The 19717-nt window shown below is 41.2% G+C and overlaps 1 protein-coding gene across 1 annotated transcript; it reads left to right on the forward strand.

Moving 5' to 3' along the window:
- Window positions 1-4304: 4304 nt before the first annotated feature.
- kptn (kaptin (actin binding protein)) lies at window positions 4305-19644 on the forward strand. Its single transcript, XM_076750983.1, has 12 exons — window positions 4305-4742; window positions 7951-8033; window positions 8145-8229; window positions 8314-8368; window positions 9071-9149; window positions 9771-9844; window positions 13905-14011; window positions 17053-17157; window positions 17314-17377; window positions 17469-17604; window positions 18390-18563; window positions 19321-19644. The coding sequence occupies exons 1-12, from the start codon at window positions 4472-4474 to the stop codon at window positions 19483-19485; spliced, it is 1398 nt and encodes a 465-aa protein (XP_076607098.1). The 5' UTR covers window positions 4305-4471; the 3' UTR covers window positions 19486-19644.
- Window positions 19645-19717: the final 73 nt, after the last annotated feature.

Genomic DNA, 19717 nt, shown 5'->3' on the forward strand with positions numbered 1-19717 from the left:
TACACATGGAATTTGACGCCGGTTTTGATGTCTGTTTTTTAAGGCGTTAACAACATTCAAACATGTTCACGGTCAGTCACAGGATCAGCACCTTGACAGCGACTATGACACTTGGGGCTCTATAGGGTGATCTGTCACTGATTGAACAGCCTCATGGAAATGAGAAAATCAGTTGAATTCACATGTTTAAGGTTAACTTTCACCTCCAGATAGGGTTAACAATGGTGGAGTTGATTGAGCAGTGACTTTCTCCCCCAAAAAAGGCGAGGAATAGATGACATGCAGAGCTAACGTACGGAGAGGTGGAACTATTTTTTTTTCACAGCGGGGCTAGTTTATTAGATAATATGTATTTCTGTTTAATTAAAAACTACATGAAAATTATTATGTATTCCTCTTTCTTATTGCCATTATTGGTAACCGTTTAATAAAAGCAATACATTACTCCAGTCCGTGCCATGCGCTCATTATACCACGCTAAGGGGGTTTTCGGCCCGTAACGCCCCTTCGCTGTGGTATAATGAGCGCATATCACGGCCTGTCGGGATGTATTGCTTAAATAAACCTTGTCCTGGTTTTAAAAAAGTTGGAACTCTGTGTAAAGCATAAATAAAACCAGAATACAATTATTTACAAATGAACTGTGTTTACCAACAACAATTTTCTGAGGTGCTCCTGAGCCCATGTAGTAATCTCCTTTATACAATCATGTGTTCACATAGTGGTGAACCTCACTCCATCCTTGCTTGCGAATGACTGAGGTTTTCGAGGATGCCCTTTCATATCCAACTATGATACTATCACCTGTTACCTCTGAACCTGTTTACCTGTGGAATGTGAAAAACAGGTTTTTTTTGGAGCATTCCATGATATTTCCACTCTTTAGTTGCTCCTGTCCCAACTTGTTTGAAACATGTTGCTAGAGTCAAATTCAGAATTAGCGTATGTTTAGTTGTTCATTGTTTCACATTCATCACATTCTGTTTTATTTATGTTTTACACTTGGTTGTAGGTAAAAGAAGTAGGTGTATATATAAATATATATAAAAAGCAACAGCAACAACATGCAGTGCCCCCATAACTACATACAGAAACACACACACAGACACACACACACATGCACCCAAACGGATAAGATAAGTAGTAAGCCACCTTTGGGGGCCATCCACACTGAGAGGGCCCCCGGCTCATGACCAGGGGGGCGCCGCCCGAGACCACCCCGACCCAGGCAGACAGAAGGCCCCACACCAAGGTGCGGAGGCCTCCAGCCATCCAGGCCAGAGCCGTCCCCTCAGCAGCGCCCCCATCAGTAGGCCAGAAGCAGTTCCCAGTGAGGGGGGGCCCCCATGAGGAAACGCTTGACCTAAAAACCAAGGACCCCCATGAGGAAACAACATATCATTTTCCTATTCTTTTTGATGCATTATGGTACTATATCAGACATTTTACTTATTGTCACTTTTCGTTTTCAATTTTGTTTTCTGCTTACAGCAATATTTTTAATCCTGTTTGTGGAATACTCTAGCCATTGCATCTCTGCCATATGAATACATTGTTAAATATTATATTAGTGAAGGAAACGTCTAAATAAAGCTAGTTACTAATAACTGGAAAAACTCCATAGTGTTGGTAAACATACCATTCCTTATAAAACTACAGCCACAGTAAACTCCTTATGCAAGGTACATTCATGTGTGTGTGTATGTGTGTAATGAGTCAGGAGTTGCAGTGCGAGGTGAGGTGTGTCAGCGTGGAGGATGAGTGATTACAGCGGACAGTAATCCTGCAGATGGATTAGCAGGTGGTATTAGGAATAATGGGGGTGTAGCACACTGCCACCTCTGAACTGTCACAATATGGAGTAGCATCTCTGTCTGCTTCATCTCTGCAACACACACTGGACAATGTAACACACACTGTGGGGTGGTCAGACAAACAGAGCGATGACCACTGATCTCATGAATGGACTATCAGTGCTGATATTGAGCAACGCTGCTGTTATTATTGCAGTGAGAAAATCTTGTGTATCTCCACAGAGGAAGTGCTTTATTTAGTCTGGTGATGGCTCCGCTCAGTTTTATCTACTTGGTTTTAACACTTCTTAAAGCCAGTGGTTGACTTTAAAACATAAAATTAATGAAAATGCTATTTCACTCATGCTTTCACTTTCAGTTTTTACTGCCTCATACTTAAGTATGACCTTGTGACAATGACTGTTCAGCCTTCTTTGGAAGCCACTCTTTAAAACCAAACTTTAACCTATTATTCAGTCATCGACATTCCTCTATTGTGAAGCATGACTTTGTTGTTGATACATTGCCTCTCGATTGAAACTGTTTTGATGGTGATATAATGACATACAAGTGTTATGCAACAATCTTTTCTGTTTGGTTATTGAAAAGCCTATAGAAAAAAGTGTTTCACACCACATGTGAATGAAAAAGGGCCCCATGGTCTTATTACTGATGCCGTAGTGAAATATATCAAATGTTCTACAGTAAAGTATAGGTCCAGACTCATTGAAGTTTGTATGGTTTGCAGCTGTGAAGTTAAGAGGTAGAAACCAATAAAACTGACCACATTTGATTAATTAGAAACTGAAGAACTCAGCAGGAACTCCTGCTTTCTGATAAAAGAAGACTGGCCTCTGAATCACAGCACTGTCCTTAAAGGTTTGTTTTTTGGTATCTCAGTCAGGTAATTTCCTTTAATGGTTAGTAACAACAGATCAGGAGGGAATAGTCTCTGTTCGGTTTGCACCTCAAACACATAATCCAGAAGTGTTTCTCCGTAGCCATTGATCATGAATGTAACTACACAATCTGTTTCTTCTCCTGAATTCCCTTTGAATTGTTTAGAGTTTGGTGAGGATGAGGATGTGAGCGCTCATTGAGGAAACAGGCAGGTTTATGATACAATCTGCAGCAGAGGAGGTGGTAAGGCGGCATTAGGTCAAGTTTAGGCTGAGCCGAGATAACTGATGAATGTTCTGTGACACTATTTTGCTTATTTCCTAACTTAAAAAGCAATAGATGAGAAGAAAACTGTGCAAAAACTTTTTGATTATGTTTTTGTCTCTTATGAGCTACTTTTCTGGGGTCAGAGCATAGTTTCTTGAAGAAGGTGGAGCTGTGTTTTTCTTATGGACAACACAACATTTATCAGTTAAAGATGGATTGACTTTAAAATGTTCAATTTTTGTAGAACTCGGCATTTTAAATCTGCATTTCATCATGATAAATCCAGCATTCTTTCGCCTGGGCCTCTGCTCAACCTCTGTTTCTTTGGGCCAACCTGCATCTTGACAAAAGCAAAACTGACCAGCTTTCCACTACAGTCAGCTCAACAACATGATGTGAGAGTTTTTGCTGCCATCTACTGGACAAACATCTTTATCTGTCTTGAATGTGGCTGACTGGGCTTCAGATGGACTTGTATAGATGCTGCTGAACAGACAACCCCATTTATTTTTTTAATCATATTCCTTTATGTGCATAGAGTGTGTGTATGGCGAGTTTGTTAGTTTGTGAGTATGTTTGCATTCACTTAAATAAATAATTTTAACATCTACACTGTTGTAGTTTTAGAGAATTATCTGTATTATCATGTTTGACACTTGTATCTGAAAGGTTTTGCTGTATCTGTTGAGAGTATAATTCATTTTTCATCACAGTAGACATAATGTTGTTTATTATAGGTAAAGTGAGACTGGGTGATAAATAAAATGCATGAAAGCAGAGAATAAGAGAGCAGAGAGATGTGATTCCTAGCAACAGCTCATTGATAACACAATGGCCTTTGAAGAAAAGAAAGAAAACAAACAAAAGTCAGTGCTTTAATTTGGAGTGTAACAGACACTACCGGTAGATGGCGGGATCGAACATGTGATGCGTCGAATCTGTCATCAATTTATAACATGAAGTAGAAAAGCCACGCGCTGCCTTTCATACTCTCAGGTGGATGTGGTGAATGCTAATCACTCTGACGTCCAAAAACGTTTAATGTTACATATTCGCATTACTTAAATCGTAAAATAATGACATGCACTTAGTAAATGGGTGGATGACTGTTTATGTAAAATCCATTAGCACGGAGCAACGTTTCAGCGATAGAGTTAGTACATCAGCCATGTTAACAAAATACAGAGAAAAAAGCAAGAGCAAAAGAAACCGAAACCAACCTAATGAAATGGAAAGAAACATGATTAATTTGAACGCACGTTTATCATGAAAAACCTCATCTTCCTCATCGCTGGATCGTTTATGAGCACTAAACACTAAGCTTTCCACAGACTTGAACGCAGCGCGTTCCAAACCCGGATGTTGTGCTTCATCGTAATCGACTGAAGCTATTTGAAATCATGCAGAAATATAACGGAGACTTTGAATATCTGTCTTCACAATAAAAATAGTTATGACTGAATAAAGCTGTTTAACCTTTTATCGTCTCAAAAAATTTGAGGCAATCGTGAATGGTGTTGGAGAAACTTCAATTCTTGACATTTCTGGAGGAATTACAGAGTTCAGTTTCGTTCTGCAAGATGCCTCGAGAGTCGTATCCCTTCGTGGAGGATAGTTTCAGCCGCTTCCCGTCGCAGAGTAACATTTACGGCCTGTGTCAGGCCGGGGAGCACGAGCTGTTAGCGGCCACTCTAAAAGGGAAGGTGGTGTGTTTCAGGTACCAGGAGCTGCAGCACAAAATCCGACCTGTGGCCAAGGAGGTTCAGTTCACCTACATACCAGGTAGTCCAAAAACCCCGGACACATCAGGAACACGGAGGTCAAAAAACAAAACAAAACGAAAGAAAACTAAAAAACAGAAACCAACTCGTTAATATCCTTATCAGATAGGGATAAGCTCTCTATAAACGAACTGAGGAATAATAGCGACAGATTGACAAGGCCTCTAGTAATCAATTTTTTTTGTCGTTATTTTTTCAGTGTTTTGAAACTTAGATAAAGCGGAACATGGGTCCGCTGAATACTTACTGATTTGCTGTGTATATGTATGTTAGTAATGATACTGTATAAAATATAGTTTCTAATGCATATTGGTTTCATGTTTGTTCAGGCCTTGTACGAAGGAATAGCATGTTCATAAATAAATAGATGCCAACATATAGTTATTGGTATAATGCAACCAAGTGCATGTATTTAGGTACTGTACTAACACATTTGAGGTACTCTTACTTCACTTGCATATTTCGATGCTCCTTTGTTCACATTTTGGAAGAAAATATTGAGCTTTGTACTGCACTTAATTTATCTGACAGCTGTTGATACTTTGCTTATTTATAGCTAACATACAAAACATTTCATGAGTTTATAAAGATGGTTGCATTGTTATATATTTAACTGCCCAACAGTACTCCTGTAGTAACTTACAGGGAGCATGGATAATGTAATGTCTTTGCATATGCACATGTCCAGATGTCTTTTTCCAGATGTGCTGAACAGTGACAGCTCCTGTCCTGAACTCCTGCCCTCCTCTCTTTTGTCAGTCCTAGTGCAAGACCTGAACTGTGTGGTTGACATGGAATGTGAATTATAATGTGCACTTCAGCTCTTACAGATTATGTAAACCTCTACACAACTGCAGTAGGCACTTGCCAATGAAAAAGACACAGATATCATGTGTATTCAACCCTATAGCCTGTTTGGACAAGTGTGTCCATGTATTACAGTTTTTCACAATTGCTAAAACACATTTCTCAAAACTTTAAACACAGATCCAAATATTCAGACTACATTCACAAAACCCCAGACTTTTCTATCACAATCAAACTATCCCCTCAAAACCAGTTATCCTGTGTTCAAAACCAAACATTGTGTTCAGATCATACACATGGCAAGTAAAAACATATTCACCTAAGAGCAGACTCCACAGTTATATCATCACAGGCCTGTTCCATTGCCTCCAATAAATTTTCCCTGGTGTAGGGCTGTCGGTCATAGACCTTCCACCGCCATTCAGAGAAAAACTCCTATTGGATTCAGGAAGGGGCTGTAGGGTGGAAGGAAAACCTTGATGAAGCGCTGGTTGTTGGTGAACCACTCACGTATCAGGACAGCATGGTGAAAACTCACATTGTCCCAAACTATGATATATATTGGATGCACTGCTTGCTGATCCAGCTGTTCACACACAGTCATAATATCCTGTAGACCACCCAGAAATGTCTGGAGATGTTTGGTGTTATATGGCCCCAGGTTTGCATGACGGTGGAGAACCCCCCAGTTACTTCTGGCTGCACAAACGGTGACATTGCCACCACGCTGGCCAGGGACTTCCACAATGGCACGGTGACCAATTATGTTCCTGCCTCTCTGCCTCCTTTTCGCTAGATTGTACCCTGCTTCATCTATGAAAATGTATTCATGGGGCCTTTCCATGGAATCCAGTTCAAACACTCTATAAAAATAGATAAAAGTAGTACAGCAAGTGACACAGAAAGACAGACTTCTGCAATAATGTATTTACAGTATACACTCCAGATTTTCATACATTACAATATAGTTTACTGTACTGTAAAAGTAGCAACGCAACTACTAGCCTATAGTAACAGTCGGCCTGTGAGCATAGAATTGTACTGAAAGTGTGTGTAGGTTACACTGACTTGCACATACTGATATCTTAGATCTTTGACTCTTGCAGAGTTGCGCTCAAAGGGTACTCTGTACACTTGTTTCATGTTTCAAGTCTGTTGCATTGGAGGACACGGTCAATAGTTGACAGAGACACACTGTTGATTCCATCAAAGTTGACATTGTCTTCAATCACTCTCTGCTGGATTTCACGGGGTCGGATGGCAGTATTTTGAAGGACCATGTCAACAATCAGTGCTTCTTGCTGGGAGAAAAGAGCAGTCCTTCCACCCTCATTTGGTCGTAGGGAAAAATGCACTTACAAACGTATACAGGCAGTAAAAATAGTATTGTAATGAACATTACAGTACTTACAGTACAGTATTCTGTATGTCAAATGTTGTACATCAAGAAACAATTAGCTGTTCTCTTCTCTGAATGTCCTGATGATGCTGGCCACAGAGAATCTGCTCAAATTAGGCTGGATATCTTTGTCTTCCTTCTCTCATTGTCATACCATAAAAAAGGATATGGTGTACAATAGTTGCCCGAATTTCATCAGTGGTGATTGTTCTAGGTCTTCCTTGGCCTCTTCCTCCTCGTCCACCACCACTCATACGAACTCCTCTGCCTCTCTGTATGTTTCTGTCCATTGTAGATGAAAGCACATGTGCCACCTGTGCCCTCTGAACTGGCTTTTATCCTGCCCAGTTGGTCTGATCACATCATTAGAAACGTGTGTTCACTTTTGAGTTGTGTGTAAAAGATAACAGCTGTATTAGAGTTGTGGTCACATTTTGCCGCCAGTGTTTACAATTGTGCAACACAAGTGTATCACAGTGTGAAATGTGTTTAGTGACTGAGAATGTGTTTTGCAAAAAAGAGCAGATGAGTTTTGCAAATTGAGTCTAAGTGCCTGAACAGTGTTTAAGGTTTGGCCAAAAGAGTGTTTGATTTGAAAAATTAGTTTAGGCCACTGAGAATTTGGTTCAGAGAATGGGTTTAAGTGTTTTAGCAATTGTGAAAAACTGTATATGAAACTTATCTGATCACGACTATTGAAATAGCTGCTAAATAATTATTTTATCTTTTTCCACTGTTATTTTCCCACAGCAATTATCATTCTTCGGCAGTCTTTTAATAAGATGGTAGTATGAAAGATAGCTAATTTAAATGACAATGTGTTTTCTGTCTCAAATAATCAGACTAAACCAACGAAGTTGTGGCCCAATCAGTATTTGAAATATAAGATGTAATAGTAGGACTTTCTTTTAGTAATGTAGTTTTTGTAACTCAGTGCAATTCAGCCCTGTATGTTGATTGTTGGTTGATACTGCAAAGATTTAATCATGTCTTCCTTATCTAGTTGATGCAGAGATTGTCTCAATAGATGCCTTCAACAAGTCTCCTCCCAAAAGAGGCCTGGTGGTGGGCATCACATTTGTCAAGGTATTTTCATATCTAAGATTACAGGTTACTGCATGTGTGTACTTTACTCCAGGGTTATAAATTTTTTACACCGTTGTAGAAACATTCTTAATTGTGGTTGAACTCCTGCAGGACTCTGGTGACAAAGCCACACCGTTCCTAAATATCTACTGTGACTATGAGCCTGGCTCAGAGTTCAACCTAGAGTCTATTGCACGTGAGTGAAGTGGCGTCCTGATGTGTATGATGCTTACTTTAACAATTGTTTCACTTGCTGATGTTAGTGTGATTCTTTGAACAGAGAGTTGCCTGAATCTGGAGTTGCAGTTCACACCTTTCCAGCTGTACCACACAGAGTAAGTTTGCTGCTGCAGAGCTGTGATAGATTGTGAATGAACAATGCACGGTAAATGCAGAGACGTTTTGCAGTCAACCCTGGCTTTTTGCTGTCAGAACGCTGACGCAAAGTTCATGCTGAGTTCAGTTGCCATGGTAACGACTGCTACAGGCCAAACCTACAAGGAGCAAGTTTTGTTCAGGATTATAGACAACATATAAAAGAACCAACTCCTGACCAATCAGCTGTGAGGAAAATGGAGTCACCATTCCTACAGGATCCCATAATGGACAAAATTCCGCACTCACCTGACAGTGACAAGTACAAGCAGAATGGCATCATTACAAACCAGTGAAGAGACTTTGCTTGGCAGTCTGTTATACTGGAAATATAGTAACAGGTTACAGTCCAATCAAATGTTTTAGAGACTCAGTGATTTGACCAATAAATAAAGAAAATGTATATGCTCTGCCCCAATGATACCTCATCAAGCCTTCTTTTGTGTTCTTGCAGTTCTCTACATCAACAACATACAAAAAAAACTTTAAAAAAAAACAAAAAAAAAAACAAAAGCATGGCATGATTGACTTGTATGAATAACTCCACTTTGGACTGATCAGACCTTATATTATACAGTGTTCCTGAATGGGTTTTAGTGTCTTTTTAATTACAGTGGAATCTAACTGGATGGTAAATAACAGCAAGCCTTTCTCTCTGTCAGAGTGCAGTGTGACAATGGAGGCAGAGAGACGGTATTTCTGCTCAGTGGTCATGACCAGAGGATCCACCTGTATAAGGAGGTGAGATCAGAGCCAAGATGATCCTCTGTGTGTGTGTGTGTGTGTGTGTGTGTGTGTGTGTGTGTGTGTGAGAGAGAGAGAGAGAGAGAAAATGTATCTGTATATTTCTGAATTTTCTGTTGTTGATTTATCTATACAATATTATTCCTACATTTTTAAGGTATTTTACAACCAGTGAATTATTATTATCTTATCTTTTTGTGTTTAAAGACTTTCAGTATTTAGTAGAAAGTAGAAAATGCAACACAAAGTTGCCAAAACAATCTTACCCAAGTTAGAAGGGGATCTGGAGCTTTCTGTTACATCTCATCATCTTGTTCAGTAGATGGAGTGTACCCATTTGTCATGGAAATGTTGATGGTCACTGTAGGTTCTCCTTATTGGCTTAAAAGTTGAGTTTCCGAGTTCACGCATGACATTGGAAACAGCAGTTGGCAATAACAAGATTCATTGTTCTGTCAAATAGAAGACTTGTGGATTAAAAGGGCTGAAAGCTAACCGCTTATTTTCCTAGCTATTAAGCAAGATGATATGAGTTTTGCATATCTGAAGGAGATGTTCATTTTGATTCATCATGAAACGTCACAGCAACATTCAGCCTGAGTCTCCTGTTTCCTACAGAATGCCTCCCTCCACCAGTTTGAAGAGCAGCCAGTAGATAGACTCTTCCCTGAGCTACAACAACTGCCCAGCAAGTTAGTCTGAGTTCCTTAGCTCTGTTTGCTCTCTCTGTTATTAATTTAATAACAGACAGAGCAATAATTTGGTAACTGAGACCATCAGCAACTTGTAAGTCACTCTTTATTTTTCTGAGTTCGTCAGTCCAGTGGATTTCCCTGCATAAAGGTCATATATATATATATATGCGCATACATATACATACATACATATGTGTGTGACCAGGTATTTATCAGGTTGTGGGGGCAAACATCTGTTTACACAGTCACATTGTGGGGACTCACTTGCCTTATGGGGACAAAATGCAGGTCCCCTTAATGTAAATCATTAGATTTTAGGGTGAAGACTGAGGATAGGGTTGCGGGTTAGGTAAGGTTAGGTTCAGATAAAAGCGCAGTGCTCCTGTGGGAGCTCCTAATGGCTCTCGGGGGCTGTGGGGATTCATTGGATCTTAAATACCTTTATTATTTTGTGGTCAAGGATCCTTATCCAAGTCTTCAGAAATATACTTCTTAATAAGAACCTGGTTAAGAGCATGTTAAAAATACAAGGTGGATTGGACAACAGTTAAGGACAGTTGTGGGAACTTGTATATTTATCAAAGTACCCCCTCTTTCCAGGGTCTCTGCTGTAACATTTACGGCTGTCATTACTTAAAAAGACCAAGCTTTATGCAATATAATAAGATAATAAATACTAAGTGCTAGGATTTGAATTTAAGAGGTTAGACATACTTCCCATAGGCCCACCACCTGCACCACATGTGGCACCAGGACACCCTAGGCCGGAGGTCAATGATCGACTTTGTGGTTGTATCATCTGACCTTTGGCGGTATGTCTTGGACACTCGAATGAAGAGAGGGGCTGAGCTGTCAACTGATCACCACCTGGTGGTGAGTTGGATCCGCTGACAGGGGAGGAAGCGGGACAGACTTGGCAGACCCAAACGTACTGTGAGGGTCTGTTGGGAACGTCTGGTGGAACCCGCTGTCAGGGAGGTCTTCAACTCCCACCTCCGGGGGAGCTTCGACCAGATTCTGAGGAGGTTGGAGACATCGAGTCCAAATGGACCATGTTCTCCACTTCCATTGTTGATGCAGCCGTCCGTAGCTGTGGCCGTAAAGTCGCCGGTGCCTGTCGTGGCGGCAATCCCCAAACCCGGTGGTGGACACTGGAAGTAAGGGATGCCGTCAAGCTGAAGAAGGAGTCCTATCGGGCCTGGTTGGCTCATGGGACCCCTGAGGTAGCTGATGGGTACCGGCAGACCAAGTGTGCGGCAGCTCAGGCGGTTGTAGAAGCAAAAACTCGGGTCTGGGAGGAGTTCAGGGAGGCCATGGAGGAGGACTACCGGTCGGCCTCGAAGAAATTCTGGCAAACCGTTCGGCGTCTCAGGAAGGGGAAGCAGTTCTCTGTCAACACTGTTTACAGTGGAGGTGGGGAGCTGTTGACCTTGACTGGGGATGTTGTCAGTCCTCTGTAGAAGAAGCAGAGACTGGGGACTCGCAGGTCGATTCATCCATCACTGAGGTAGTTTGCAAGCTCCTCGGTAGCAAGGCACTGGTGGTGGATCAGATCCGCCCTGAGTACCTCAAGTCTCTGGTTTGTTGTAGGGCTGTTCTGGTTGACACGCCTCTACAACATTGCATGGCAGTCGTGGACAGTGCCTCTGGACTGGCAGACTTGGATGGTGGTCCCTCTGTTTAAAAAGGGGGACCACTGTGGGAGGTGCTCCGGGAGTATGGGGTTGGAGGCCCTCTGCTGAGGGCTGTACAGTCCCTGTACAACTGGAGCAGGACCTTGGTCCGCATTGCCGGCAGTAAGTCGGACCTGTTCCCGGTGCATGTTGGACTCTGGCAGGGCTGCCCTTTGTCACCGGTTCTGTTCATTATTTTTATGCACAGAATTTCTAGGCGCAGCCAGGGGCTGGAGGGGGTTTGGTTCGGGAGCCGGCAGATTTCGTCTCTGCTTTTTGCGGATGATGTTGTCTTGTTGGCTCCCTCGAGCCAGGACCTTCAGCATGCACTAGGACGGTTTGCAGCTGAGTGTGAAGCAGCTGGGATGAGAGTCAGCACCTCCAAGTCCGAGGCCATGGTTCTCGACCGGAAAAAGGTGGCTTGCTCCCTTCAGGTTGGGGGAGAGTTCCTGTCTCAAGTGGAGGAGTTTAAGTATCTTGGGATCTTGTTCATGAGTGAGGGAAGGATGGAGCGTGAGATTGAGAGGCGGATCGGTGCAGCGGCAACAGTAATACGGTCGCTGTATCGGTCTGTCGTGGTGAAGAAGGAGCTGAGCCGAAAGGCGAAGCTCTCAATTTACCGGTCAATCTATGTTCCTACCCTCACCTATGGTCATGAACTTTGGGTCATGACCGAAAGAACGAGGTCCCGGATACAAGTGGCTGAAATGAGTTTCCTCCACAGGGTGGCAGGGCGCTCCCTTAGAGATAGGGTGAGGAGCTCTGTCACCCAGGAGGAGCTCAGAGTAGAGTCGCTGCTCCTCCACAGGAGTCAGCTGAGGTGGCTCGCGCATCTCTATCGGATGCCCCCTGGACGCCTCCCTAGGGAGGTGTTCCAGGCATGCCCCACCGGGAGGAGGCCCCGAGGTAGACCCAGGACACGCTGGAGTGACTATGTCGCTCGGCTGGCCTGGAAACACCTCGGGATCCCCCCAGAAGAGCTAGAGGAATTGTCCAGGGAGAGGGAAGCTTGGGCGTCCTTGCTCAGACTGCTGCCCCCGCGACCCGGCCCCGGATGAAGTGGGAGAAGATGGATGGATGGATGGAGGTTAGACATAAAACAAGAGGGATTAGTAAAAAATAAGTGCTAAAAGCATATAATAATAAAAAAGTGCCTTCAAACGAGAGCTGGTAAAAATCACAATATATGAAATATATACAAGTAGTGATGATAAAAGTTAAATAAGAGAGAAACACACCCATATATACATAGGGTTAAAATAAGGTCATGCATGGTTCTGTTGTTACCTTACATTTGTAAAAATCCAATTCCAAAGTAAAAGAGCTTGCTCTTACTAAAAAGTGATAATAATAATAGTAATAATAATAATAATAATGACACCAACATCCCACAGGTTTTTATAAAATACATTTTATTAAGAACAAGGATTAATGGGGGCTCCGGCTGCGGTGAGAGGTCTCTTGTGAGGAAATGATCCTTTTATAAATTTTAGTAAGAAATAAAATCATGTTTTAATAAGATACAGTCGATCCTGTTAAAAGCAAGTGCTTGCAAGCATGATAAAAAAAGTGCACACAACAATTGTGGTAAAGGGATAAAATATATATAATATATAATTGTTAAAACATGCATGCATAAAATCCATATATACAATGTTAGTAAAAAAATGCATGATAAATGGTGGAGAGACTGCATTTTATTAATTTAAATAAGTTAAATTAGAATGAAATTAAATTGAATAAATATATAAATAATAAGTGATAAATAATTGAAGAAAAAGAATTAAAAAATTTAAAAAGTTAAATCACAATAAAGAGGTTTTGGAAAAAAGAGGGCCATTAAAAGAAAAGGGTTTCTTTCTTGGATCACTGCAGTCGGAGCCCTGCCAAAAATCTGCAGGAGAGGAGGCCCTGGAAAATGTGGAGGTGAGAACCTTTAGTAATGCTGTGAAAAAAGCTTTTTATTATCAAGTGGAAATGGACTCATCAACCATACTTTTCATTTAGCCTGGTATAGGGTTAGGAATAAGCAAATAGTGGTTATGGTTATGGTTAGGGTTAGGGTAAGTCTCCAGGAACTGAATGTAAGTCTATGTCATGTCCCCACAAGTGATAAAAACACAACGTGTGTGTGTGTGTGTGTGTGTGTGTGTGTGTGTGTGTGTGTGTGTGTGTGTACACACACATAGTAATACTTACATACATATATAGAGAATAAAGACAGTAGAAGTGGGTGCCAGCATTGATTTTGATATAACCAGAAGGCAGAAAGTGATGTTTCACTACTGTTGCATCAGTAAACAAATATTGCCTTTGTTGAGCAACATGCATGTGCTGTGATCCATAAACCCTGCATTCTTTATGCTTCCCTTCCCTCCATGCAGTGTGCTGTGGTTGGATGTGTTGAGTATAGCTGGTGGCCGGCGACTCTCAGCATTTGGCTGCCAGAACAGCTGCGTTGGACTGGCTCTGGTCAACCAGACAGGACCAGGTGAGAGAGACCAAACACACAATAATGATTGTGAGATTCAGAGCGGTTCAACTCTGTCTCAGGAGCATTTGACACACTATCCCTCCACAGTGTGACTGAGGAAGACAGTGGAGTCTACCCTTCCCTCCTCCAGGGCCACTGAACACATTTGCGCCTTAGCCAGACACACTGTTGCATTATTTATGCAGCTATATTCATATACCTTAAAGACACTGCACACCCACACAGATGTTTTCACTTATGGTGGCTCATTAAACCTCCGCTAAGGTCGAGGTTGGGAATTATGTCTGATCACTGGACTGATATACTAAGAAGGTAAAGATGCAATTTGTCCCAGCCTTACATGTGCAAAAATAACAGGCAGTATCATTTTAGCGCTGACTGCACAGACTAACAGTCCTCACACCATGATTACCAGACAAAAAAAATGTTCAGCCTCCTTATTGTAATTATCAGAGATATTGGGACAGTCTGACAGCTACAATATCTCAGATTGGTGAAAAGAACTACAGAAGTGTCAACAAACCTATGGCGACATGGCTGCAAAGCCACCATCACTGTCAGTTGCGTGTAAATGTAACCCAGTATTAGAGAAATACAACCAGTTCAGCTAATGTGAAAGGTAAAAGGTGAAACAACTCAATCTTATTCATTTGAATGGAACCAGTCTGGTGGTGCAGCAGGTGTCCCAACATGGGGTTCCAGCAAAACATTGCTGGATCGCCCAGTGAAAAATCTGAACCAGGCTCAGCAATCATTCATTCTATCATTAAATATACCTATACCTTTGTCACAGGTGTGCATCTATAAAATATGATGTATTGCATTGTGGGATTGGTAGCAGAAAAAGGTGTACGTTAGTGTACGTGCTATGGACAATACTTTCTCATTCCATTGTGGGAATTCTTGAGGGCTCCAAATAGTGCATTAATTTCACTCAGAACCCAGCCACAGGTGGACAGTGAAAATAGTGCATACTTCACTGAGAGTGATTTCACACAGAGCAAAGATCTAATCAGACAGAATAATTCAAATCGCCTCTGTGGGTGTATTGTGGCTGTGCAGGGGCTTTACACATAGTATGCGAAGAAGTAAATTCTTAATTACAGTATGTAACATTATGGTTATAGTTAGTGTGTATCACTGAGCTGCATTCATTTGATTAAGGTCAGTACCAGGCCTCATCTATTTGCTCATCAACAACAGGGAACACATTAAGATTACAATATTACATCAATGTGTCATGATAAAACCCTGATTCCAAAAAGTTGGGACAGTGTGTAAAACATTAATAAAACAGAATGTGATCATTTGCTCATCCATTTTGACAAATACACAAAAAAACAAAAAAAACAAAACACAAATACAATATTTTCAATGTTTTACCTCATCAGCTTTCATTGCTTTTTATAAATATGTGCTTCTAAATTTGATGCCAGCAACACGTTTCAAACACAGGACAGGAGCAACAAAAGACTGAGAAAGTTTTGTAATGCTTCAAAAACTCCTGTTTGGAAGATTCCACAGGTAAACAGGTTCAGTGTAACAGGTGATAGTATCATGATTGGGAATGAAAGGGGCATCCTCAAAAGGCTCAGTTGTTCACAAGCAAGGATGGAGCGAGGTTCACCACTTTGTTAAAAACTGCAAATGCAGGCAAATAGTCCAACACTTAGAGAACAACGTTCCACAATGCACAATTGCAAGGAATTTAGTGATTTCACCATCTACAATCCATAATATCAAAATAATCAGAAAACCTGGATAAGTCTCTAAACGTAAAGGTTAAGGCCGAAAGCTAACATTGAAAGTCTGTGACCTATGATCAGATGACACTGCATTAAAAACAGACATGATTGTATAAAGGAAATCACTACATGGGCTTGGGAACACGTAGGAAAATGTTCTCTGTAAACACAATTCATTGCTACATTTACAAATGCAGGGAAAGACTGCCATGAAAAACAAAGGCTATATATCAACAACATCCAGAAATGCTGCAGACTTCTCTGGACTCAAGTTCATCTGAAACAGACAGATGGAAAGTGGAAAAGTGTGCTGTGGTCTGAGGAGTCCACATGTCAAATTGATTTTGCAAATCATGGCTGTTGTCTCCTCCAGGCTAAAGAGGAAAAAGGCCATCCAGATTGTTTCCAGCACCAAGTCCAAAAGCCAGCATCTGTAATGGTATGGGGGTGTGTTAGTGCCCATGGTGTGGGCAACCTAAAGATTACGAGGGCACCATTAATGAAAGGTACATAGCATTTTGGAGCATCATATGCTGCCATCCAGATGACGCCTTTTCTAGGGACATCCCACTTTATACCAGCAAGACAATGCCAAGCCACATTCTGATGTGTTATAACAGTGTGGCCTCAGAGTAAAAGAATGCAAGTACTAGACTGACCTGCCTGTAGTTCAGACCTGTCCTCCATTGAAAATGTGTGGACCATTATGAAATGCAAAATACACCAACAGAGACCACAGACTGTTGAACAACTGAAGTCCTATATTAAGCAAAAGTGGGAAAGAATTTCATTTCCAAAACTTCAGTCAACAGTGTCCTCAGTTTCCAAACACTTACTGAGTGTTGTTAAAAGAAAAAGTGATGTAACTCAGTGGTAAACATGCTCTTGTGAGTTTTTGGAACGTGTTGCAGGTATCAAATTCGGAATGACTATTTTTACTATAATTAACAATACAGTTTAGCAGTTTGAACATTAAATATCTTGTCTTTGTACTGTATTCAATAGAAAATAGGTTGGAAAGGTTTTGGATTCTGTTTTATTTACCTTTTACACAGTGTCACAATTGGAATCAGCATTGTACGGTAAATAGTAGTAGTGTGATATTCTATATTGGACAGCACTGAGGAATAACTGTTGGAGGCAAAGATCTTATTTTCTCAATTTGAGCCTGAAAACTGGTCCTAAATTCATCTCTCAGGGCAATTGCTGAAATTACTACAAGATGCACTAATCATGAATGAGCTGTGGGACTATTCCTAGATGTTTTTGAAAGATGTTGCTTTTTTTTATCAGAGGTTTTGCAGAGCTGGCAGTTCCAGTTTGACAGTCCAATCTCTACAGTGCTGTTGTTCCCACTGAGCTGCCAAATTGAGCCCAACCAGCTCAGCAGAGAGAAAAGTATGTTACTCATCTGTTTTAGCTACACATCTTAAGACTTGTATCGCTGTCTGTCTCTTCTTCATGTTCTTCTTTTTGGATATTCAGTGTAGCTAATGTCTGACCATCACTGTGGATCGGACTTTTGACTGATTGTCCGGGTCTGTGTTTTTTCAGGTGTGGAAATAGAAGGCTACAACCTTCTGGTAACTAGCACTATAGAGATGGCAGTTGTTTACAGGTCAGAATCAGAGAACTTTCTGAAGATATTAGAGGGGTGATCACTTGTTTTGGTAAGATACACTGTTCTGAGTGTTTCTGTGTTTTCGCAGAGATGTCCAGGAGCATGGCTTGTCTTGCCCGGTGTGCCTCTCAGAGAGTGACCAGTGGGATGCAGTGCTTTGTGCTCTTGTCATTGACCTGGATTTTGATGGGCAGAGGGAGGTGCTGTTGGGAACATATGGACAGGTCAGAGCTCCTCTTTACTGATGGACTTTATTAATAGTACTTTTTTGTATTAGTACTACTATTTTTTTATTGTCAGTAAATCCCCCATAAGATCAAAACTAACTAACCATTGGTTGGTCTGTTTCTCAATACTAACTGACTTCCTCATCCTGTCTGTGGCACTCAGCTCCAAGCCCATTGGTTCCTACTGCGAACATAAATCTTTTAAATAAAATCTTTTGAAAAAAGATTCAAATTATATACATTAAATACATTTTGTAAAACAGCTAGGTATTGTAGTTCTTAGCAAACATTATTCAGACTGAAGTTAGTGCATTTGTTGGGGACTTTGCAGCCATGCAATCCACATTTGGTGCTCTAGTGAGTATTTCAGGCAGCGAGATGGTTGATGTGGGACTGGGTCAAAGGAAACCACAGTGTATGTGTTTATGGTAAAGAAGGAACATGTCACCCAGTGCAACAGTGTGACTCGCTGATCTGTCATTTAATAGTATTTGGACAACACTATAGCTCTGTGGGACAGAGGAAGAAGATATATCAGGCTTTGGATTCATTGTTGGTGTTTCTTTTCATGGGATTTGTTGACAATAAGAAATATATAGAATATCACCAGTCTTGTTCTTGAAGTAATATGACATATACAGTCGGTCTAGGGCAACTGAATAAGCTGGAACATGACGTAATAGGACAAGTTTGTTGTCACTTTTTAGGCACCTGATTAGAACGATGGACTAATGTGGTGACATCTTGGTGACAGCAGTGTTATCTGCCTTTCTGCCACGCAGGAACTTCTTTGTTACAAATTCCAGCTGGCGGGGAGTGGACAAGATGGACAGTTTCAGCTGCAGTGGAAGCGGAGCTTCAAGAGCCCTTTGCTGTCCATCATCTACTTAGACTTGACTGGGGACGGTTTGAGAGAGCTGGCTGTCCTCACACTAAAGGGACTGCATATCTTACAGGTGTGTTGCAAAAAGCTGTTACGGTGATTTATGGTATTAATAAAAGTTACATTGTATATTCCTGTCAGGGTCAGTGCATCTCTGCTGTTGATCCTATTGTGGCTCTGCATATTAGCATAATTCAGCTCATCGGCTTACTAAGTCAACACAAAAACATGCTCTTGAACTGAGAAGATGTTTGTAATGAAGAGTTGCATTGAAACAAGCATCAAGTAATTGCTGGCCTCTACTGGCCATCAGAAGAAATAGCCACAGAAATGATAGAACTGATTGTACAGGCCTTTTGCCTGCTTTGTCTCCTCTGTTCCCTCCATCTGCAGTGGCCTACACTTGGAAGAACCTTAGAATATAACAACCATATAAGCTTGAGAACTAAAAGAGATCCAACACAAATATGTAATAAAGACATAATGACCAAAAATGTTTTTCATTTGCATTTCTCCTTAAAAAATGTTTTTTTCAGCTCTTATGTGATGCCTCTTGTTGCATGGTTCTTCATCACTGAACACTGAAGGTCAGCAACCCTTAGAAGTCCCAGAGAAAAATGATCACCATGATCTGAACATTAAAGAACATTAAATATCTAATTTCATACACCTTTTTTTAGCTTTGTCAACACAGACCCCCACAAGACAACTGCTGTAGCATTTGTAAAGCTAAGCTCAGTGCTGATATTTCCTCTGAGCAAATGAATTCAACAGTCCTCCTAAAATATGTCTCATTTGATGTTGTGGTATTTTGTTTCCCTTCTTCTCAGCATACTTTGACCAGCACTGCTGATCTGGTTCTTGAGCGACTTGCCCAGAAGGTGTCAGCGCTGACAGCTGGTTCTGAGCTGGAGTCAGCCAAAACTCAAGACACTGAGGAAAAGGATGCTTCAGCTAAGACAGAGGAGTGTACAGCTCAGACACCTTCAAATTAGGAGAGTGGTCTTATTTACGTGTGTGATTACACCTGGTCCATTAAGTTGTGATGATGGACAGTGGTTAGAAACCCAAACATCACATTTGCCATCTAAAACAGAAACACTGCTCTGTGGTCCTGAAAGTAGGTGAGAGTAAAATAAATTGATTAAAGAGCTATTTTTGTTGTTTGTTGGCTATTTATTGTCTGTGTTGTTTCTGCATTCTTCCTTTGTGAAATACACCAAGTAG

Source organism: Chaetodon auriga, chromosome 15 (genome assembly GCF_051107435.1).
Source record: "Chaetodon auriga isolate fChaAug3 chromosome 15, fChaAug3.hap1, whole genome shotgun sequence".
NCBI lineage: Eukaryota > Metazoa > Chordata > Actinopteri > Chaetodontiformes > Chaetodontidae > Chaetodon > Chaetodon auriga.